The sequence below is a fragment of the Osmia bicornis genome, chromosome 8, assembly GCF_907164935.1.
Source record: "Osmia bicornis bicornis chromosome 8, iOsmBic2.1, whole genome shotgun sequence".
NCBI classification, from domain to species: Eukaryota; Metazoa; Arthropoda; class Insecta; order Hymenoptera; family Megachilidae; genus Osmia; species Osmia bicornis.
Genome location: NC_060223.1, coordinates 6,076,856 through 6,101,564, shown reverse-complemented (window position 1 = coordinate 6,101,564; position 24,709 = coordinate 6,076,856). Strand labels below are relative to the sequence as shown.

The 24,709-nt window shown below is 49.9% G+C and overlaps 1 protein-coding gene across 3 annotated transcripts in view; it reads right to left on the bottom strand.

The window, feature by feature from the left end:
* The window catches only part of LOC114880372, a 49,045-nt gene that overhangs the window by 21,873 nt on the left and 2,463 nt on the right, over window positions 1-24,709 (bottom strand). For all 3 annotated transcript variants that reach the window (XM_029196310.2, XM_029196309.2, XM_029196311.2), the window contains exon 2: window positions 19,221-20,625. In XM_029196310.2, the coding sequence (XP_029052143.1) occupies window positions 19,221-20,279 (1,059 nt within the window). In that variant the 5' untranslated portion in view covers window positions 20,280-20,625. The remainder of the gene's footprint in view (window positions 1-19,220; window positions 20,626-24,709) is intronic.

The following is a 24,709-nucleotide window of genomic DNA, read 5'->3' as shown; positions in this document are numbered from 1 at the left end:
CCGATTCTTGGCGTTTTTCAAGTGGACCACGAGCATCGGTCCTCTATACCGGATTCGACATCGATCGCACGGCAGAAGGACACGCACACTTGCGGCAATGCTGATGAAAAAATAATTCTCCACGGTTTCGCGGCCTGTTCAATTACGGTGGCGACCGTATCGGGCAGTTTGCACGCTGGCTTCCTGGCCGGACAGCCGGTCGCAGCTGCTACCGACGACAACGACGACGACGACGACGACGTTGTCGGCCGTAGCTGTTGCTGTTACCGCTTGCCGCTACCGGTCGCGACGACAGAGACGACGGCTAGTTGTAGTGGTGGGCTGGTGTCGGGTGTCGGTGTCGGTGTCGCTGGGTGGTGGTAACACTGCTGGCGGCGTTGCTGCTACTGCTAGGCGGCACGATATCGGACATAACGTGCATGTGGGAGTATGTCATTACCGTGACGCCTAGGCAGCGCGACGTGGCGCATTGTGTTCGAGGCCGGCGGAGAGGAAAGAAGGAGGATGAGGAGGACTCACCGCGGCGTGGAGGTGCAAGAGGAGGGCGTCGACGTCGAGGGGACACGTACGGTGCGCGTGCGCGCGAGCGTGTGTGCGTGCGCCTCATTAACCAGACGTTTGCGTTCGGTTGCCGCGGCAGGAGGAAGAGGAGCACACACCAGCCAGGCCGGAGGAACATGCGGCCGCAGGCCAGGCAGGGTCGAGCACGAGGCCAAGCCGGGCCAGGCAAAGCCAGGCCGCGCCATGCCGGGCCAAGCTCCAACCTCTGCCACCCTATCTCTCTCTCTCTCGCCTCACCCTCGTGGTTATCTTCCTCGCGCGCTATTTCTATGTCGTTCTTGCGCGCACGCCCTGTATTCTTCTCTCTCTCGTGCCGCCTGTGCTGTCTCCCGACCCGTTCTCTCTTCGCTTGCCTGCCTGCCAGTCGGTTCTCTTTCCCGCCCCCCGACCCGCACAGTCTCCCTGCCTCTCTCACCCGGCTTGGCTCTGTATATCGCCGGCACGGGGAATCAACACACCAGTCGGCCGATTGCGGGCTGCTAAACGCTCGAAGCCACGATCCCGCAAGCGGCGACATTTATACCGGGTGACCCCGAGGGCCGCGTTCGTTGCACCGTGTGCAGCCTCCGCTGGCCGAATCGATCGTTCGGAAATTGTTCCAGCCGATCAGCCCACCCGGAGTTTCGACGAGCTCTTTTCACGATGCTCGTTCATTTCCCCCCAACCTCCCGGTCGCGCTCTTCTTTCCACTCCTTTTTCTTTTCTCCGATCCTTCGGAGGATTTAACGGTGACGTCCGAGTCAAAAGTCGTCGAGATTTCGGGACGATAACCCCCCCGGTCCCTCCTCGTCTGTCGATGGGAAACGATCCAGAGTGACTGGGCGGCGAACCGTGTCTGCTGGCACGCTTTACGCACACCGTCGCGATGCTTTATGACTTTCGGTTAACCCGTGGGATTTTTTTTTCGAACCGCTCGCATCAGCAACGAGACGGACCTTCGCGTCGGACATTTACGAGCTTGGCTGCCTTATTACGAGCGATCTTAATTGACTGCGCCGACAAAAAACCCGTCACCTCATCACCGGATACACCTATATCGGCATCGATTCAGTCGAGCCGGGGTTCTAAAGTACCGTGCCTTAGCGTTCATCCCGTTCGAAGTCATAATGAAAGCCAGGAAAGAAAGGACGAGAGCCGAAGAACGAGGATAGAAAGTGAGGGATGGAAAAGAGACGAAAAAATAAAGCTCACGAGTCCATTCCACGGTGGCCGCGCAATGGATTCACGGATCGCTGCATTACGCGCCCACGTTAAAGAGCGCGGTACGAGCAATTCCAAGGCGGGTCCCACTCTAACCTTTTACATCCGCTCCGGTCCGGTGCGCGCGGTCTCCGTCGTGTTTCGCGCACACAGAGTCGGCGCCGCACAACCCACACACACAGGCGGTCGTCGTGTTACGTTACGAGCGCGACCGTTCTCGTTCGGTGATCGTTGTCGCGCTCGTCGGACTCCCACAGCCACCTCAAGTTTTACGATCCGCCGCTGCCGCGCTGGAAGTTTGAAATTTCGCACGTAGGGGCGAGAAGGGGCGGCGTGGCTACCGTAGAAGCCGTCGCGTCGCGCGGAATTGGATACAACGTTGGATGGAGAAGGATAGCCAACTGGCGTGCAAGGGAGGAGGAGCAGCAGCGAGAGGGGAAGCAACTGACGTCAGCGAGTACGGAAAAGTTAGAAAGATAAGAGAGCGGAGGCGCGAAGCGGGCACCCAGCAGTTGCGGCGGCAACAACAACGCGGAATGCGTCTCTCGACCAATACCGCCCCTCGTGTCGTCTGTTTCGTGATTGCGCACGGGTTAATTCGTTTTATAAGGACATATAGCCTCTTTAAAATAAGTATAGGCACAGAAATTCTGTGTTTTATCCGGATTATTTGGAAACTTTTTTAAGAAAAAGGAAGGACTTTTACTAGCGAGTAGTTCAGGACGGTTCAGGGTGCTATAATTTTCAAAATCTCAGTAAAGAGACAAGTCTTTGTGAATGGGTGACAAAAATCTTAATATAAGTGAAAAAAGACCCTTAGTCCACCCGGTTTACATTTTCATCCCCTTCCGTTTAGCAAAAGCAAACAACAGAACAGCGTTGATCTAGAGAAGGATTTTTGACGAAGGGTTAACATCTTCAGGCACCGGTCAAGAATATTAGAATTGCAAATTCAGTTGCAATAATGAAATCAATAGTATTAAAATAATAAAGTCTGCGCTTGTTTTAAGCAGACTGTACACCAAAGGGCTGAGGCGTGCGTCGAGGACAAAGAAAGAGGTGAAACGTGTAGCGAGGGGGATGAATCCAATTACACGCAAACCTCGCACCTATGACCCATTACCTCACGCTGTCTCCCTTCCCTTTGTCTTTCTCTCGCTTTTGTATCCGCGTGGCTCTTTTTTTTTGTTGCCTCGTTCCGCGTGCAGGCCGGCAGGGTCGGTGGGTCCATACGGCTTCTTTCTCCGGCTTTCTCGTGTTTTTTTTTCCCTCTCCCCCCTTTCACTGCTCCTTTTCTCCATCGCTTCCGGCCGTCTCGGTTCGCTTGTATTCTAACTCGCTTACACGCACGCAGATTTGCGGTACGCCCCGATTATCCGCCTCTCTCCTCCCTCGTGTCCCTCTCTTCAGTACCACCCGACACAATTCCTCGCACACTTGTCCCTTTTTCTCCTCCGTCTGGGCGCGTTCGTACACCTCCCTTCCTCGGCATCACGCTCTTTCTCTTTCCGTCCCCGTTATTTCTCTCGCTCAACAGGGTCGCGGCCGAGAGCGCGCGCTTAACCGTCGCTCGTATTTCAGCGTCTCTTGGCCGGCCTCACACCACGTCGGCGGGGCAACAAATTCCACGACCCTCCAATTACCCCAGGGCCGAAGTTTCGTCCGCTCGTTTTTAGATTTAAATGTCCGTGTGCCGGCTTCTTTCGCGGCGCCACCGCGCGTTACCGCTTTCTCTCTCTCTTTCTCTCGGTCCCATCGGCGTCGGACGCCTGTTGAAAATCGATGATCCTCCCCCTCCCCGCGCCCGTCGCCACGCCGGAGCGGGTCGTGAGGCTCGTTTTTTTCGCCCGTCCCGATCGGCGAGAAACGAAACGGCCGCGAGAGTGGCTTCGATTACCCGGGGCCGAGTTTTACGCGGCGAGTCTCTACTCGCGAACCGTCCTTCTCCCTCCTATTCGTTCTCCTTTCCGCTCGGTTGATCTTTCTTTCTCCTTTTTTCTTCTGTTTCGCTTTTTTCGAGAGCGCGAGTAAAAACGCTGTTACCTCGAAGTCAGCGGCGGAAAGTTTTACGGCCCCGCTGCCGGAACTTTCCGAATTTTCCGCAGCGAGCATTTCAACGGACGAACGTCCGGACTCTGCGTTTAGCGTTTCGTCGGCTAGACGGGTTCTTTTTTTTTCTTTTCTTTGTTTCCTTTCAAAGTACACGCTCGTTGACTTTCTTCTTTTTACCGGGAAATATCCCTCGTGTGTGTTTCGACAGATTCGAACATAATTGCGGGGGAATTTTTCCTTTTTCATATTTGGATTCCTCGTACTCGTTGGTACATTTTTTGGATGTTTGTAAAAATAATTTGGGTCCAATGTGTTATTTTGAAAAACACCAGGAATGAATTTCTGCGATTATTCTCAAGTGTCGAAGTAGAATTGGAATGATAAAATGTATTCTTTAGTCGGATGATGGATGAAAAATTAAAAAGAAAATGATTGCAGTTCTTTTCAAAGTCGCGAGACTTAATGGTCACGCGCGGTGCGTTTATCTCGAAACCGATCGGAGCGGAAAGAAGCGAAACTGAGAATGAAGCGCCGACTCACGCCACGCTATCTACCGGGACAATCGATATCGTTGTCGAGGGAGATAATTCCAGGCAAAAGGTAGCCGCGTATACTGGCGATAACTATCCCTGCTGTCATTCATATTGCCGACGATATTATCGGCTATACCTCAGATCTTTGTAGCTCGACGTCCGATAACGCCTCCCGTTAACCAGCGGCTCCGAGTACACGTACACAGCCACGGATATCGTAAATCGAAGAGGGACAACTAAATTTGATGGACGATCGATTGGTCGGGATCATTTTTAGACCAGACGACGTCGCACGTAAAGTCTAATGCATTAAAATCTTACCAGGGACGTTCGATCATTCAGTATTAAAATGTTAAAATTTTAGAATTTTAGAACCTTAGATTTGTAGAATTTTAAAACCTAAGTCTTAGAATTTTAGAATTTTAGAATTTAAGGATTTAAAAATTTTAGGATCTTAGAATTTTAGAATTCTAGAAATTTAGAATCTTAGAACCTTAGAATTTTAGAATTTTAACATTTTAGAATCGTAGAATTTTAAAATTTCAGAACCTTAGACTCTTAGAAACTTAAAATCCTAAAATTGCAATAGGCCAAGACCACCCTCCCCCTTCCAAATTACACCACACATACCAGGGGTGAAATCAGCCCCTTAAAGAAATTCTAAAATTTCCGCCTATAGTCTTAAACCTGAAGACTCATCGTTTCCACGGTAAACGAGTGAAAGGCGAAGTCGTGTTCCGGTGAATTAGAAAGAATCGAAGTCCGACTCTTCACAGTTAAGAAACGAAATTCATAAGATTCCTCGTGCTACTTGCCAAAGCGTCTCGAAGCGTCTAGACACGCTCAATCTCACTTTAATCTTAATCTCTGCGATCGTCCTGCGATCTCGTGATCCTCGATCTAGCAACGAAAGCGAGCCAGGAAGACCAAAAAATAAAGAAGACGAGGGGGTCGATCAGGGGAATTCGTCGCACGTAGCGTTCCTTAATGAAGAGCAACGCGCTGATCGATACGCGCGGTTTAATCCTAATTCGCAACGGTCACGTGAACCTCTGGCAAACAAACCGTGCATTGGCAATCTGACTGCATACAACGGACCTCCGGTTTGACCACAATCAATGGAAATTCCGATCCTTCCTTTTTCGACTTCCACGACAACCCTTCCGCTTCTTTCCGACGCCGATAATGGATTTCCATCGCGATTCCACGGACCGTTTCACGCGATCATACTTGGCCTTTCCATTCGCGTGGCGCACTGCATGAGATTCCTAGGGTTGAGCAAACCAAGAATGGAGAAAAGGTGTTTTCTTGCTCGCGACTACGACTCGCGTAAAGTTCCGAACGATTCTATGCTTAATTATTGAAATTCCGAGGAGATATCATTGGTGTCACGCAATTTAGCCGTTTAATTTATTATTACAAAGAAAGAATTATGTCCATGTACCGAATTCTAAAATAATCTTGATAAATAATTTTATTCCGGATGATTTCGGGAGAAATGATTAAAGTACCAGCGAGACGATTAATGTCACGTACGAGTAATTAATTGCAAAGTGTTTTTATCTTTCGTCGAAAGTGCTTCCAAGTGCAGCGGAATTGCATCTTGCATCGGAGAAAGGTGAAACGCGTTTAAAGTCGTTGAACGATGTTCCACGGATATCCTGGGAAGAATAAATCGAGTTAGGACAATAAAACGCGAGGTGTCCTACCAGCTCACGGATCCCATTACTCTATCCGAGCCGTTGAAGCGTTGACGGAACAAGGGCGCCGTTTTCCGAGCTTGATTTTGATTTCCTCTCGTAAACAGTGAGCGCAGTTTCAAGGAATTAGAGTAACTTCCCGACGGTTCCGGGGGCCGCAAAATACCCGGCACCGACTTTTCGCTCGTCGAGCGCGCGGAAATGAAGAGTGGCGTACCGAGGAGACGATATCCGACCGTGACGAAAGTGTCCAAACGTCTTGGACGAGAACGCGTTCAGACGCCGTGGAGAATGTCGTTTCGGATCTTGCATTCGTAATGTTCGAGAAACTGGTGAAACTAGATTCGTACGAGATATTTTGAAAAAATAAAAGAAAGAAGTTATAAACCGGACGCAACGTTATCCGTGAAGTATTCTTCATTTTAACTAACTAGTTGCTTTCGCAATGCAGTATGGTTATTTGTAGTTATGTCACATCAGGAAGGCTTGAAAACACTTTTCGAAACAATCAGATCATTTTCCGACCATACCCGACCCCTGTACCCAAATGTTCTGATCTACAAATCCATTAATTATTTGAATAAAATCAAGACATCCATTACAAAATTATTACTTTCAATTATATTTTTTCACAATTCAATGCCGAGTCCAAGAACAGTTACCGCGGAATGCGTTCATCGTTACACTAAACCCGATCCACGAATCTCCGTTCCATTTTACGCGTTCTCGCTCCGAGATCCACGGTGTAGATATAAAAGAGAGAGAAAAAAGAAGAAGAAAAGAAAGAAAAAGGAGGAAGACGAGCTTCTAGCTGGCGGAGATTAATTCGTCCCACGGTATGGGGACGGCGTTCCGCAAGATTCGCCGCGTTGACCGCAAATTTCTTCTGTTGCCGCGGCCAAAAGCGGGTTCGAAGCGTTCCGCGAGAGGAGCACCGCTCGTCGGCCGGTTCGCGGATCGAGCGGATAACAGAAGAAAGCGATGGAAACGTTGGGATGATAAAAGAGCGTGGCGGAGGTGTGGCTAATTAGCCGTGGATACCGGATACTCAACCGCGGACGTAGTTTCACTCCGGCTCTCTCGTTTTCATCTCTTTCTTAACCTCCATCTTCGTCCTTCCGTCTTTCTCTATGGGTATTCACTCAGTCGTAGCGATCGTCGTCCTCGGGGAATAAGGAAAACGCGTTCCGGATAGTCGAGCGTGCTTCTGCATCGATTGTCGACAGGGGTCCCAGAAGTTCTCGCGGATAAATCGACGAAAAGCCTACCGACGGACCACGATTTCCGTTGAAATTGAAAAAATTCGCTTGGCAAAATAATCCGAGGAGATCGTAAATTAAGCTTCGTTTCTCAGCGATCGCAACTGCGCGATATTACGTATCCGCGATACCGAAACGCGTCGAATTTCGCGACAAGACAGGTAGAACTGCGTTTTCACGCGAACGAAATACGCGGCACTCCGTTTGCCAGCATTTGGAGCGTGCAGCACTCCGTTTGCACGTTGCTGGAATACGTGAAATTCCATATGCGCGTATACGTAACAATTCTACAGTAGTTAGAACACACGCTGTTCCGTTTCGAACATTTCGCACGTCTAGTACTACGCTTTGACGTAGAATTTCGCACGTAACAGCTACTTCGTTTTTGCAAGCATTAATTACTAAACTTGCGACTGAAATTCTTTTTCCGTTGGAAACGAGTCATCGAACTTTTTATCATTCATAAGCGATCGGTTGAATTGCACGAAGGAACGAAAGGAACAAAGGGTTCCCGAATGGAGTTCGAGAAGAATCTTGATTACTGGCCAGAGACAGAAGAATTGTGAGCGCTAAGAAGAGGTCTGTCGCTGACGGGGAACATCCTTGTATCGTATAAAAATGTATGACAGCGAGGAAATGCTATTTTCCAGCTAGGAGAATTCCACGCACGGACGGAACGAATTCCTGATGCTCGACGGAGTTCTGGTATCGATTACCGGCTAGAGAGGCGCATACCTCCGTCGAATCGAAAAATTCGCGTATGCAGAACCGGTCTTAAGAACAGTCTCTTAGGATTGGAAATGTGTAAGAAATTTTAAGCCGACCCCCTCTAAAACGATACCCCCTCTCCGTCTGACTATTTCATATTTATGGAACTCCGGAAAAAATTGCATAGAAATCTCTGATTTGCATGCAGTAATTAGTAGCTTCGATAATTGAAAGAAATTATAAAATTTTGAAGATTCATGTCACATTGTTATTTGCACGCTTTCCATGGTTTTTATAAACTAATCGTGAGTACAAGCTGAGAAAATGATCGGAAGTGTAATTAACACTTGCGAAAGTGAAACACCTGGATTAATATGGGTCGTTGATATTTCACCTGCAAGTATTTACGACTTTCACTGATATGCCAGAAACTTATCTACGTTTTAAATACTTGATCGCGATGTAATGATTACAGCGATCGATTTCGAAAGAAATGGGAAGTTATGTTAATAAGGAAAGACCATCTTGACGACCCTCGGATAGATCGAAACAATTCAAGTTCATCGCTTTCGTTCCAGTAAACCGTTTCACAAGCCGAGCACGCGATCCTCTCGAGCATTCGGAACCGCGTTGAATTTTTCCAATAATTTCTCATGTTCGAACGGCCGGCCAACCACGGTTTCGTTCTCCACCCATTCGCCCCTGTCCACCCACCCCCGATGCGACTCCGCTCGGTTTCACCGGACGCGCGACGCGACGATCTAAACGCGTCGCTTTAAATCGTGCCGCGGCGTGAGCCGTGGCGAACAAGTGTCAACCGCACCCAGGAACGTAATCCAACCCCCTCTGGTCCCCCTCCGTAAACTCGTACACTCTCTCTCTCTCTTTCGTCCCTCAGCGACGGTCGACGGGATAGCCGTGAACGTGACGGGACACGGATCGGGCGCGACAGGGAGAAACGTCGACCATACGCTCTGCGATCCCGTCCGTGGAAAGGAGTTTGGGAAGTTATTTGTTGGCGAAGGGGGTCGTAGGAAAGGGGTCGATACGTATCGCGATTTGCCGGGCGGCCGGGTTATCGGGGCAGGAACGAGGGCTGAACGAAAGGGGGAAAAGCGGGTACTGCTGGCCTGTGTCGCGGCTTGCGTGTAGGCACCTCGCCGCCTACGCCCACGTTACCGGACGCCTGGCAGATAGGGATCATCGAGGCGTGTTCTATCGGCCTCATCTCGGGCACCCTCTAACAACCTCGCGCTCTCGACTCGGGCTCGACTCGGTGTCTCTCGGTGTACGGGCCGTGAACGACCAACGGAAGGCAGGACGAAGAACGCGTCGAAGAATGGACGGAGACAGGAGAACGAGGACGGAAGACCCGTTGGCGCCATTGAAGACCGAGATACGAGCGGAGGAGAACGCTTCTATGGTACACACCGGGTACCCCCGGTCCGCACACAGACGCAAGAGACCGAGTGGTCTGAGGAGGACGGGGGAACACGAACAGGGGTCTATTTTTGTCGGGTGGCGGCGGCGGTGGCGGGACAAAAAGCCTGCGGCTTCTACCCTTCTCCTCTCTGTCTCTCTTCTTCCTCTCCGTCGAGCGATTCCACGTTTTTCTCTTGGTCCTCTCTCGCTTCGCTCCTCCTGCCCGCCGCTCTTTTCACTCCGAGCGCCTCTTTTTTTGCTGCCACGTCGCTTCTGCCGCGCTACGTTCCCGTCGTTTTCACTCGTACTCTCCCGCTCCATCGGGCGAACCGTTCCGTCGCGCTCCCTTTCCTCGTTGCTCTCCGCTAAACTAGCTGTCGGCGTCTTTCTCTCTCGCGCCTGTTCCGGCGTCGGCGAAGCAATCGAGCAGCGGAGCGACGAGGACGGGAGAAGAAGAAAGAGGAAAAAGGAGGAAGCAGCGGCGGTGGAACGGAGACAGACGGTGGAGCGAGCGTAGTCGTTGAGGAACCTCGGAGTCGTGCACGGTCGGAGTCGAGTCGAGTCGGGTCGTGCAGAGTCGCGTCGAGTCGAGCGGGGTCGGGTAAAGTCGGGTCGAGCGAGGCTCGGCCGAAGAAGGACGGTGAGGCAGCCGGCGCAGCGGTGGGTTCGCCAAGGGCAAAGAGGCGGAAAGAGGAAGAGGAAAGGGAAGCCGCGCGCGTGAAAGACAGAGAGCGAGTGAGAGGAAACGAGACGGGGAAAAGGACCGACCGCGGGATGGGCGCAACGCGGGGGTTGGGGGAAAAAGGCTGAGGCCGAGGCTCCCTTGGCGGCCCGCTACTAATTGCCGCCGGCCGCTCCTGGCTACGGGCCGCTGAGCATCGCGCCACGCACAACAGCCAGCACGGTTATGTTCCATGGGTTATAAGCGTGACTGTATGGCCGAGGCCCGAGCTCGGACACTCGACTTACCGTGCCGCTCTTTCGGCACCAATATCACCGTCTCCTACCGGTCTTTCGAATTTTCATACTTTTCCGGCAATCTCGAATCGCGTTGACATCTTGCTACCCAGACAGAAAAATTCCCCCCCCTTTTTTTGAACCATCAACTCTGTAAACAGAATCTTTTAGAGTGACAGGTTTACAACCTTTCCTATACCTTCTTTAATTTTATGCACAGTGGACTCTTGTCAAATAAGACGTACTGTATTTTTAGAAATTGCAAATTTTTAAATTCCTCAGGCTCTCCTTGGAATCTCCCATTGCAAATAGTAAGAGACTCCTTTCTCTATATTTACTCTTAACCAAAGGAAGCATAGCGAAACAGATTTGCGGTTTATCCCGCTGTTCTTTCGGCGTGTATCCGCGTGGCCCAGAAAATCGAGCTGAGAAACAGCACGTCAGGCGAGAAAAATAAAAAGGAAAAGGACGGGTACGAAGCATCGGCGGACGTGAAAGAGGCGAAGGACAAAAAGCCGAGGATCTTGTTGATGAGAGGCGGCGCAGATAAGCGTCAGCCGGCGAAATAATGTTCGCCGAGGCGGCGAAAGCGAACGGAAAGCACGTCGCGGCGGCGCTGGCTTGCGCAAATAAATAAGAGATATGTATAGGTAGGCCGCTGGATATATAAATCGATCGTTACGCCGGTTAAATTCAAAACGGCCGTCGGCTACGTAAATAGGCGTCCCGACGCTTACACGCGTCCGCGTTTTCTGAACGGTTAACCGCGGTGAACCGAGGGCCAGCCGTTCGAGGATCGATCACGCGAGCCGAAAGTCGGAGGCGAAACCCGAAGTTTCCGGCACGATAATCGGGAAAACTTGGCCCCCGCTAATTAGCCGAGCCGACGACTGCGAGTTATCAGCGGCTGAGAACGACGATAAGCGACCGCGTCGAGTTGCACGATCGCGAATAGTCGCGTTTAATTTTGCGACGCAAGGGTATCGGGTTTAAGGTCGCGACATATGCCACGGATTCTACACGGTCTCCGGGTCTTGCTACTCGCTTCCTCTTTCGCAATGTCTACAAGATATCTCCTTATTTTTCTTTGATTTATCAACTCGAAACTTTATTGCGATACTCCTCGGATGCTGAAGACACCGCGATTTACGTACAAGCTTAACAATTTAAAATTCAAATCTTTTGTTAACCCTTACACTGCTGAGTACTCTAGGGTTAAACGTTCTGTGTGTACGAAATTGGGAACTTTCCTTCATTTCTCAATTTATTTTTTCATTATTTTATCGCATCATTATAATCTGACGACGTATGGTGTGTAATTGGTAACAAGCATTGATAATTATTATTTGATTATGATTAAGATATACAAGGAACAAAGTAAAGGGTTAAAAAAAAGAATACTTCTTTCATGTTTTACTCTTCACTGCAAATATTCAAGTAACTTTTTGAGTTTAGTTAAAATTAAAAAAAACATGCAGTTTCTAAAATTTCTGGAAATGCTTGAGATTCTTCGTGGAATCACAAAGGGTCCTCAAAAATTCAAGCAGACGACCCTCGTTTTCTCCCCCCCGGTGCGGTGAAGAAAAAAATCGAAAGGACGACACCGAAACGAGCGGTACGGGGAAAAAAATATCGACGCTTCCCCCCTGGTCGTAATGGTTTCCAACCCCTTGCCCTAATATATCCCGTATTCCGGATCTCGCCCGAACGAGCGCACCCCTTTCGGCCTTCTCTCCTCTCAACGCGGGCCAACGGCGCACGATTATTATCACCGACCCTGCTCCGATAATGAAAGTACACGCACGTGCTGGTATTAGTGTCGAGAGCAGCAGGGTTCGCCGCCTGGCTGCATTCAGGTCCGGGCTCTGCTCCAGAGGGTGGGGGGACACAATGAGGGTGGCTTCGGAGTTCGTACGCTGTTTCGGCTACGCTGAGTCATGCACTAAAGAGAAACGCGTGAGGTCTTTGCGTGGCCCGTGGCCGAAAAGCTGAGATCACCTTCTTTTACGAAGGAAATTTTATTTTTACCCCGTCGATAGTAATAAACGATTTGAACGACGTAAACCGATTGAATTCGAAGAGATCCTCGGACGATCAATATTATAGTTGTACCGGTTGGAAAAATGAAAGAATCTTTATAAAATTTCTCACAGTCTTCTAAATAACCGAAGCACATTTTCCCAGAAATCGTTCGTCTTTCACAAAAATTCACAAGCTCCACGACAGTTCTTTCCTTTTTTTCTTTTATTCTGAGTCGAAACTCTACCCCCGTGGATCGCGGTGGTTCATAGGGTCGGAATAAAAGAAGCGAATTCAATGGGCAATTTCGCGGTGGCCAAGACTGTTAGCAGAGAATTCAGGGTGCTCGCCAAAAATCCGAGTGCACACTAGTCACCGGTGGTTCTCCAGTAGTGCCGCATTATTTCCTGCTCTTCTGGAGGAGGTCAACTGTTTTATTGACTGAGGGTCGGAGGTGCGCGGCCTCGGAACCACGGTTACGGTTAACCGAGCCAAACCTCTGAAATCGTAGCGGGGAATTATCGGTTCAGTTACCCGCTCTGCTCCGTTTCCTCTTTTTACAAGGACGTGGTTTCCCACCATCTGTGAAACGCTTCGAAAACTTCACATTTTCTTTCGTTTTATTTCAACGGTTGCAAAAATGGTTACATTTCGAGTATGATGGAAGAATATTTTTCCTCTCTTGCTCGGAGAAAAAAGGAAGGCGTTTCTCGATCGGGAAAGCAGACGACGTCCCGGCGATTAGCCAGCTCTCCGGATGAAAAAGGAGAAGCGAGAATCGTCGGTCGATCGTCACGGTAACAGATGCCGCGATTGCGGTGTTGAATCGACCGCTTTCTATTGAAGCCAAAGCCGGCCGCAATCTTTTCCGAGCTGGGCACAATGGAAAAGGCCGTGGCAACGAACAGCGTGCAACTTGTGCGAGAATGGTTTCGAAAATCACCCCCTTCCACGAAAATCAACCCTGTTAATGGAACACTTTCAGCGCGAGCTTTCGTTTCGAGCGTTGCGATTACAGCTGGAATCAAAATTCGAATACATTTTCGATATTTCTGCAAAATTTTGACCATCAGTTTTATAATAATATTGAAAAACAGTGTCAGCACTGTTTGAATACTGACGTATTCGGAAATCAACCGCATTCCATCTTTCATATTTCCATGTATTTTCTTTTTAACTCGAAAATTTTCCAGTCTAGTTGAACCTGTCAGAAGCATTTTCAAACTTTTCTAGAGTTTCCGGCCCGATTTAATATTTTCTCCTACCATGCTCGACTTTCCTGTTCTAGTTGATCTCATTTTTTTTGTTCAGATATTAAAATATCTTGTCAGAAAAATGAATCAGAAAAATGAATAGCGAATTCTTCATTAATGAACTCAACAATTCTTCAACTCGAGGCCACGAATCAAACGGAACTTTTCGAAAAGTCGAACCGAGAGGCTCTTGGAGTCAACTCGGTTCGATTCCCATCAAGCCCCCGGAGCTTGCAGCATGCGAAGCGAAACCGAAGGGAAAAACGAAAAGGTCGTCGAAAAAACCGCATCGTCGGATCCCTTTCGCAATAACCGCAGTCCCCCCCAGCGATTTCACCAAATTTCCAGGGAAAAAACGTTCAGAACGGTGGACTCTTGGGTGGAGAACGGCAGCAGCAACAGCGGGTCTCGTCTCGTTTTTTCGGCGGGCAACCGAGCGTGCCTTTTCGACGGCGCGCCGCCGTCGGTGAAACGCGTGCGTGCACGTACGGCGATCATCACGTATACGCACGCCCACACGCAGAGATATACAGAGAGCCGCATGCTCACGGGCCCGTACTTGTACGGGACCTTTAGCGGCTCGTGAGCCACAGTCGGGACGATCAATGACAACCCGTCCCCCTCCTCAGTCCCCCCCTGGTGCCGCTCGTGTTCACGGAAGGCACGATAAACGCTCTCTCGCTCCGGATCACGGGTCTCCGAGAGAACGTTCATCCCCCTCCTCTACTTCCCGAACCCGTCCCCCCGTCCTCCTCCGCGCTCCCCGTATGATGCCGTTCTGCCGCCAGCCGTTCCGATCCCCCATCCCACTTTCCTCTCTAACCCCGAACCCGTCCCCGACCCGTTCCGTTCCGTTCCACTGGCAGAACGTGCTGCGCTCCGCCAGCGTCGTTCCTCGCTCTCAATCAAGATAGACGCGCGCGAGAGGCTTAGCACCGGGAGAGCAGGCGAGAGCGTCGGCAGAATTTCTCCGTGACTCGAGGGAGCGCGAGATAGAGCGACGGCCAGGGGCGACGGGGGGACGGTGAACGGGCCGAAGCCACAGGCGGCGGAACCCGGGAGAGGGAGAGACTTACTGCTTCGAGTCGCTGCCGGCGCCGCCGTCGGCTTCAGAGGGGGACACCCGGCTGGCTCTAGCAAGGCAAGCGAGCGATGGGCACTCGAGACGCGAGTTCTCGAACAATTTCGAGCGTTCGCGCACTCCTCGGGCGCCTTTCCGATATCTCTGCGGGGAAATGGGAAACCCGACGCGAACCCAGGATTAATTGGTCTCGGTTTCTTGATATTAGGTACTGTTCAAGGTGCTTCTTCTTCTCCCTTCTTTTTTAAAATGAATTTTGCAATTGCCTGAGAGATTTTTTATGGTTATTGGATTGTGTAAGTAATATTGTTAGGAAGTGATCGTTAACTTTAGGTCTAAAGTTTTGATACTTTTGCCAGGCGATGGGTTGTATATTCGATAAATGTACGCCAATTTCTCAACTTCAAACAACTTACCGACCTCTATCGGTTATCAATTTGATAAATGAAGTTACCTGCAAAATCGATACCGTTCGCCACATTTGACCGTTACAGCCCTGTACACTCTTCGCTGTATAGGGTGTATACCTGTCAGTCAATTCTCATTTCATAATCAAGACTGAAATGTCATTAGAGAAGCAAAGTGGAGAACAAGGTGTCCAAAACATGGTGAATTCCACCATCGCCCTAATATTAATCCAACAAAGGGCTAAAAATCGTTCGAACCGATTCACTCGTACGACTCTGGGGTGTCTTACAGCCATCGCTAAGGGTGGCCGGTATAGAGACGCGGCAAAGCGCGGCCAAGAGAAGGAACGACGTCGCCGATGGAAAGAGAGAACAGGCCGTCCGGAGAAGGCTGTGCAGACAGAGAGGGCGTCGAGCGGCAAGCATAGGGCGAGAGAAAGATGGAAAGAGGCGGCGAACGGATACCGGCGCAGCCTGTCTGTGCCTCTGCTTCGGAAAGTGACTAATGACTAGCCGGCTAGACCTACTCTTCTGCCACCCAGCGAGAGAGAGAACGAGGAGAGCGCGCGCCCCGGCCAGGAAGGGAACAGATACCGGAGAGGTGAGCCGCTGTTATCTCGCGGCCCTCGACGACGGTCAACCGTGAAAAATGACTATCGCGACGAAAAGATATTTTACGGGTTGCGTCCGGCCGACGTACGGTGGTCCTGATTCAAGAATCCACTGACATTTTGATGCAACCTTTGAACCGTCATGATATCGAAATGAAATTTGCATGAAAAAGAACATTTCGAAAAATATTCCCTCGGTTGCTATACAAATGAAGTATTCGCGGAAATATCGCCAGTTTGCGAGGTGGCGTCGTAACGAGAGTGGATATCGCGTACAAATAGAAAGAGAGAGATGGAAAATGGCAAACGGCGCGAATCGAACGAGAAGACGCCTCTTCTGATCGATCTTTCCCCGAGCAGCACGCGGAACTGAATCCGGATCGGATGAACGAGGGAACCGGGCAACTTTATGCGCTTGCTCCTCTTCCTTCCGTGGGAAGCAGTGCCAATCTATCTCTCTCCGTCTCCCCGCTTTCTGGCTCCGTCGTCGCTCGTTTTCCTCGTTACTTCCGCGCCTGGAATCCCACGCTTACGCCGCCGCGGACGTCAGAGGCGTAAATCCGAGAGAGCTTCCTGGGCTGCGAAGCGTCGCGGCGTCGTTAATGATAGCTCCGAGCCGCTCTGCCTTTCTGCCGCCGCCGCCACCTTCTCTCTGCCCCGTACGCCTGAGAACGCTTCGTGCTCGAGCTTCTACAGACTACCAAGACGAGGATGGCTTCCTCTTCGACCCGCGAGCACGCTGGAAAACCATCTCGGATCCGCTCGTGTCCGTCTATTTTGGAAACGAGGCTGAGGATAGTGCGCTGGAATTTTTATTTTACCAAATTCCTTCTTCTTTTTTCTTTTAAATACCAACTCTGTTTTCATCAGAAAAGGATATTTATTCCGAGGGACTAGAATGAGATGAAATGGCAAAAATGTCTAGTCGGAGAACGAGCACATGGAAGTACCGAAAGAACGTTTCTTGAAACGACAAACGAAAGGAACAAACGGTGTGCGGTGATCCGAAGAAATGCTGGAATCGATTCCAATCAGAGGTTCTCCTTTTCCCTCCCTCCGTCTCTCTCGTTTCACTGACAGAAGATCGATCCGTTCGAAGCGCGTAGATCACCATACAAGCTCCCTCGGTTTACCAGACAACTTATTATCGGTTATTTATCACGACCGGCCCGTGACTGAAATTTTTCCTGCCGGCTATCGAGAGTTCGAGATCCTACGTTCCACTTGCGACGCCAGCCACCATGACACAGCCAGTGTGAGAAATGGAGGAGGCATTATACACACTGGGACCGAAGGCCGGCTGTTACGTCGGACCCGTAGCCAGAGAAACTGCTCCGAGCTGGGATAAAGCTGCGGGATCTGGGTCGAAAGGCAGGAAAGAGAAAGAGAGAAGCGATAAAAAAGTGCGACGAGGTGGGAAAATTGATCGGTGAATTTTTATTTCTGACCGTCATTGGGGGAAGCTTTATCACGGATCGATTGAGAAAAAATTTAGAATCATCCAAGATTTAACATTCGTGTTATTCGTAAAGGGAAAATTAGAAATTATAAAAATGTACCAGGTGTTTCGCTTTCTACGATATCAAATTCGCGATCAACCTTTCGTACCGTCTCCCGTCACTCCAACTTTCAATCCTCTCGACCCTTTTTCACCGGCTCGTCCCACGGACCTTTCGTCCCGCGGCAAAGTGCGAAGCGTAATCGCGCTGTGATGAAACCTCGGCACGGCTAGAACGAGAAATCGCGGAAGCGACGCGGCGCGTTACGTGGGGCCATGCCACAGGCATCGAGTGAACGGTGGTTCCAGGTAAAGTCCAGCGAGGCCCCGCCAACTGGATCGAAGCTCCGTTGCGAGATGTTTTTCTCGGAACTAGTTATCCACCAGAGGCGCAAGAACCGATGGCTCGTTATTTGAGAAATGAATTAATCGATACGGAAGTTTTGACAAAATTCCCGTTTGTATTTGACCGAGTCTCGAACGCATCCGCGTAATTAGCCGTAATTAAGCAACCGGCTTATCTGACTACGGCGAACGCCTTTTCCTTTATCTCCCTCACTCTCTCTCTCTCTCTCCGCTATCACGACCGTTCCTCTTCCGCTCGCGCGATCCATTTTCCTGGCAGCCGTGCCCGAGATTTCTCGCGGTTTTTCTGCTACTCGCCCCCTGAGATAAATTCCCGACCCGTAACCCCGCCGTTTCGTGGACCGCCGCGCGAATCCGGCGAGAAATCGTCTGCGACCGACGGGCGGATCTCGGTCGAGCGGAAAACGCGTGCTCTCCAAGTGTACAGCAAGTGGATGCTGTTCTAAGATCGCATTGGAAAATTTTTGCAATTCGCAAATATAGAAAGAGTTGCTTCCATGCGGTGTTTGAAAGATTTTTTGGAATTGGCAATATAGAAAGAGTTCCTTCCGTACAGCGTTAGGAATATTTATGGAATTGGCAATATAGGAAGAGTCTTTCCATATAGTATTTAGATTTTTGGAATTGGCAATATAGAAAGAATTCCTTCCACATAGTATTTAGATTTTTGAAATGGGCAATATAGGAAGAGTTTCTTCTCTACCCTATTTAGATTTTTGGGATTGGCAATATAGAAAGAATTCCTTCCATACAATATTTGAAAAATTATTGAAATTGGCAACATAAAAAGAGCCCCTTCCATTCAGCTTTTGGAAAACTGTCAGTGTTACCGCTCCGCAATTCTATACCCGGATAAAACACAAAGAGATATGGGTAATAATAATCTCGTCAACGGTACCGATTTCACGGGGAAAAACCATATTGTCCATCAGGAAAAACGTGAAACGATAAAACGGCTGCGTGTTAGATACAACCGCAGCTAGCGTCGTTAACTGTAGCCGTATGTAATTGATCAGCGTTTACAGTTGGCATGGCAGAGGATGAAGTGGTGGGTATCGCACATTTGTTTAACGCTCACGAACAGAGAATTTTAAAAACTACGAACGAAACCGAATCGAAGCAGACGGAGTGTGTTTATACGTGGTCAGAGTATATTCGATACGGCGTCGGACAAATGTGCGAACTCAATATGAAGTATTTTTAGCGTGGCTCGCTTCGAAAGCGTTTGGTTAGCGTACGTTCGACTCGTGATTTCGAATTATTCACTTCGTTTCAATCCATCGGCGTTTCTTTACTGTTCGAATCAGTATTGTTCAGGAACATTTCATTCAATTTTCATATCCTCCGTTCGAAAATGTTCAAAATACAGAATTAATTCCGGGGTTAATTTGTTTCAATCGGTTGAATAAAACGAAGTTCCGAATATCTAGGGTGTACGAATAAGCGAACAAATACTCTCGAAGACTTAACTCGATCGGCGATTCCCAATTCCCCCGGAACCGATCGTTCATCGGCGCGAAATTGCAGCCTCCGTGAAGCTGAAACCAGCTACGACCGCGAAAAGCACGATAATCCACTCAGACAGAGACTCACCTTGTTGTGCGGCAGCTGTGTGGGCACGTACAACGGAGGATCCAATCCGGGGCTCGTCACTGCATGACGGCCGATAATCCTGTCCGCCGGTTTCGCGTCGTATCCTTCCGGCTGGCCGATGTGGAAGCCCTTGCTCTTCACCCAAAATCGAAATTTGCTGTTCTCCGCACTGTTCACCTCCTCCCCTCTCAATGTCCTCAATATACGAGCATACTTTTTGATCGTGATCGTTTTGGTCTTAGCCAAGTCCCCGTAGGTCTTGATCACCCACGGTTGATACGCATTGAACATCCCGTCGTTCTGAAACTTCTTCGGCAGCCCGGCACTTTCCGGTCCTCCCTTTTGCATCCCGTACGCGGTGGTCCCGTTCACGCCCGGTGCGATGCCCGGGAACGGCATGCCCACGTTCTTCGAGTCCATCGCGCCGTTCGCGTTCCCGTTACCGACGTAGCTCCCGTTCAGATTCCCCGATGTGTTCGAGCTCAACGATCCGCCGGTCATGTTCGAGATGTCCAGGTACGAGACGGACGAGCTTTTGCCCAGGTTGGTCGCGTTCCCGACGAACGTCGCCATCGAGGAGGACATGTAGGGTATCGGGGTGGTCATGCTGAGGCTACCGGCGCACAGGCCGGTCGTAGGGCTGGGGGCCATGTTCAATCCAGGTACGGACGCGTACGTGGACACGTCGGACATGTTCGAGGATGTCCAACTGGTGGACAAAATGCCGTTGGACACGCCGTCCGTCGTGGACGCCGACGAGGCGGACGTTTTAGACTGGGCGTTAGACCTGGACACCGAACCCCCGCGACTCTTGGTCGCGGGGCTGGTCTCCGGCGACGAGGACGTCTTGGTGGTCGACGTGCCACGGGATTTCTTCGCCGGTGGCTCGTCCCGTGCACCGTTCATCGAGTTCAGATTACCATGGGACGGGCTGTTGTTGTTCTCGGACCTTGATCGCTTGCTGGACGAGCCGGTAGCCGCGGACGTGGATTGGCTCGACGGGGTCGGCGAATTGTTCACCGGCACTCTGCGACGGAGTCCCATTGTCGCGCTGGCCATTATTCCTGGCTATATTTAGTGTACGCCCGGTCGCTAGCAGGTTTCCCTGACGATCGATTTCACACTGTCACTAGTTCACCGGCCGCGTCGTCGTCGATCACCGAAACCGTCAACCGCCAGCATTATAGTTCGGACGAGTATATACGCGCGGCACGGCCAGCGGATAGACGAGGACACGGAATACCTGATGTACGAACAGAGGACACACACACACACACGCACCGTGAAGATTGGCTCGACGTTGACGATCACCGTCGCGTAGGTTGTTGTCCTCGCTTCCGGGATGCCGCAGGAAAATCGACGTACCTCCTATACGACCGTCTCTGTCCTCGCCTCGCGTAGGAGTCTGGAAAAGAAAAAGAACACCGGGAACGTGACAAGTGGAATTAGCTATGCACGATTAAGCGGCGGAAACGTTTAAACGAGGGCGCCGCTAATGGACTAGCGGCCAAGTAGGTGGAAACCCGGCCCCGACCGACGCGACGGGGTAGGGAGGACGCGACGGATAATACGCGGCTGAAATTCACCTACGAAATTGGTTTCTGCTGCTCGCGCGGACGCCTCTCGTCGTCGCCTCGCCTTGGGAAATTCTTTTTACCCCCGTGAAATAACGTTCACCAGGACACGCGTTAAAAAATCGAATTTCATAGCGGTTCCCGGGGCAAAAGTGGACGGCTATGGAGATGATACCGCTCGCAGCTGAGTTTTAACTTTTAAACGCAGTTAAAAACTATCCTTCCCTCTTTTTTTCCTCCACTGCGGACTTCTCTCAAGTACCGAGAATATTTAGCTATTTATACATTTCTTCTGCGAGCACGGTTATCTCGTCGTTCTTTCGTTCCTTACTTATGGAACAGCAGATGTCATTGATTCGTCGATGAAAATAATCGTCTTAATAAACTTCGACAGTCTCGATAGCTTTTCAACGCGTCGGAATCCTTATCCCGTTCGAGAAGACTGTTAGGAGACTGCTGTCCGTCAGGATTAAGTCTCGGTGAAGAAAAGCTCAACGATGTTACAGAGTTACTATACTAGGATTGATAATAAACTTTTCTATCGCTCTGAGGTATTTCGTGCAAGATTCGTCCGTTTATTGCAAAGTGTAAAAAGAGGGTCTAGGATTAGTGCGCGGCTACAAATTTCTCAGTCAGCCGACTATTCGGGCCCGTGCATGTGCGCCGCTAATGGATTTTCGTAAGACAGGTGTTAGAACGGCAGCGAGGCGACATAGATGGTATGCAATTAGACACGAGCGGCACTCGGACGGCGCGACGAATTAGGAAACCGGTTATTTAACCAGCCACGAACTTCCTTCGCGTGTCGAGTACGCCCGCCATGTTGAGGTAGCTGGACACGTGCCGTTTTCAGGAACTGGAAAACCCTACGAAATTCTTGTCATTTTTATTTTCTGACGGAAATTACTTTAAATTACTTTCTTTAAAAAATGAAGAAGCGAACTTTTAACATCCCCTTGCGCCCTTTTCCTCTTCCCTCTGTTAGGTCCTATGTTTCCAGCCCTATCTCAGATCGAACTAACCCCCTGTTATGATCGAGACGAGACCTCCTTCGATGAGGGGATGGAATCGCTAAATTTTCAACACCTATATCATCGTCATTAGTGTCTTCTTAGAAAACGAAACATTCTTTTTTTAAATAAATATAAAAATTTCGAGAGCTGTGTTGGAGGGAAGTTTTACGAGACAGATAATTAGAGCAAACATCCTGAATTTTGTTTTCGTAATTCTCGCGCACGATACGACAACCGTAACGAACGGTGATACATAGAGATAGCCTGTGTCAGATAATCGCGAAGTAAAGCCAACGGCGTACACTAATTCAATAAGGCCGATCGAACTATACGCCGCGATAGCCTGGATCGCATAATGAACTCGCCGCGACGTATCCACAGCTCCTTCAGATAACAGAATCCGAGAGAGCTCCAGGGACATTCAGTACCCACTCGCGATTAGCGATTGTGAAAATTCATTTTGCGAGGATATTTTAGAAACGTTACAACTATTTCGAGGCATAAAATTGAAATTATCTTTGATCTTTCTGGGGAGAATTTTAAAAAGAGTTAAAAAGGGGAGAGTTAGAGATGGAACCTTGGTGTATGTATATAGTATGTAGTAGCTCGATAGTTCCTCGATATTTTTGAGTTTTTAAATATTTATTATAATTTTGACACGCGAATTCCTTCAACAGTTTACTCTTAAGTTACGTTTCTTTTTCAGAAGCTGAAAAACTTGTTCGTCACGGTCGACGAGGTGGAAAGGAAGAGACGAGTCGAGTGGCGATGGGAAAATGCTCGTTTTCGAAGATGGTCGCCGCTAGTTACGAAGGATTAGAATCCAAGGGAACGATAACGAAGCAAGTCCAAGAAGGGAACCGATGGAATGAGGCCGATAGCCTGGCCGCGATATAACCGCGCTCCTTTAGGTGGCAGAAACGAGGTCTTTAGCGCGGCGGCTTAAGACGCCGCACAGCTTACTGTAAATTATCTTCTCCGTCATTATCAAAGATTGCGCGCGCGGCCAAGAATGAAAATTGAGGGAAAATCGTCGCGGGACGAGGCCTATTCTTCTCCGACCTTCGAGTAGCCTCGTCGAAAGACGTTTCGTCTTCCTCTGAAGAAATTAGTTTTATTTTTGTACGAATTTTGCAATACTCATTCTTCATAGATTCTTTAAACTAAAACCTTCTAACTATGGATGAAAATTTCAGAAGAATGGCGGGATGATGCGAGGGAAGCAGCCTTGACACGGCTCCCTCCTTCGAGATAATCAGATACGTCTAATCAACTGGCTGTCTCGGAAAAACTAGATCCTTGAAATTGCCCGCATGCTGCGGAATTCAGATATCGCGCAGGAACGGACCGAGGAATGTCGCCGGCACGAAGCGTGAGCTGCTGCGGTCGCAGGTAAAATTGGAGCGGTCGAGGCTGAACCGACCGATGGATGCCGACGCTGAATTCGCCGTATCTTTCATCCGCGATTATTTTATCTTCGGTAGGTATAATTAATTACTCTGATTATTTGGCAAACTAGTTTTACTACGATAACGTTTCGGCGATCATTATAACAGTTTGAGCCTGGCGAAGCATTTTCCCGTTCCCGGCGTTAATTATTTCGCTTGATCAGCGTTTGGAAAATCGTTCCGCGTGAATTTTTCCGGGAAAAATCGCGAACGAATTCCCCAGCCGGTAGCGATTCCCCGGCAACGCAACACGTCCCTATTTTCCAACAGCCGTCCGTTCCAATTGGCCGCTAAACGCTAAACGGCTCTCGCCAATTTGCCGCCGCGTCTGGCACCGCTCGCACACGACGGCCTCGGCGCGCAATCGATTATCGTGGTCAAAACTCGCGTCAGTCGATACCGGATACGATATAACCCGAGACCGATAACGAGCCGCGCTCCTTTTGGTGGCAGAATGCAAGTCCTCGGGACGAAGCCGAGGCAGAGCCGGCTTTAAAGCCGCACACAAGTCACGTACCGGCATGGGACCACCAAGTATTATGGCGCGTCCTCCACCCTGCCAGACCTCTCCCTCGACCTTCTCTCTCTCTCTCTCTCTCGACCCGTCATATACATATTACGTGGCGTATAATGTAGGTGCCGCTTGCACACCGAGCCGGCCCGGTGTCACGCTACGTGCTTCCTGCCCGCAGGCCATGGTGTGACAAAAGGCCTTATGTCCGCCCGCTCGTGGAACACTCGTGATCGCAATGTGTAATCAAGCTCGCATGGCCACTGTATTACCACGTACATCTACCGTGGCCCGCGGCCATCCGCCTGTACGTGCACGAGCCACACGCACGCGAGTACGCGCCGCTTTTGGCCGGCCGTTTCCCGCGCAGGACGCGGCCACCCTCCCCCGCCTCACCCGTCGACCCCTTTCGTTCCTCGATCGGTTTCGCAAACCCGGCTATCGGCGCCCACTTTTCTACTCGATTCGTCTCGCCGTCGCGCGAACACGGCGCGCCCAAAACTGACCGCTTTTCGAGGCGCGCCTCCTGCAATTGGCTGCCACACCGGTTCTTACACGACTCCTCGATTTCAAATTTTTTTAATTCTCATGCGACGATCTAGTCCTATTTCTAGGAAAAATGTGGAAATAAAAAGGGTAAAGTATTTTGAATCGTGAAGAGTTAAGGGTTGCATTTCTCCTATTAATATACCAAATATGTGTCTATATATTAATATCTTTGAAAATGCACGTTTCAGGAAATGTTGAAATAAAAATAATTCGCTAACGAACGGTTGACGAGCCGTGCCAGAAGCTCCTATCCGTTCATCTTCCCCCCCTTCGAATCAGTCGGATTTTCGAGCGTTTTTCCACAAATTAAATGCGAGCAAAGCACGAGTACCGGCGAGAAAGTTAAGAGCGGAAAAGGGCAATCCTGCCGGACGAGAGCCAGTTGGTGCATGTT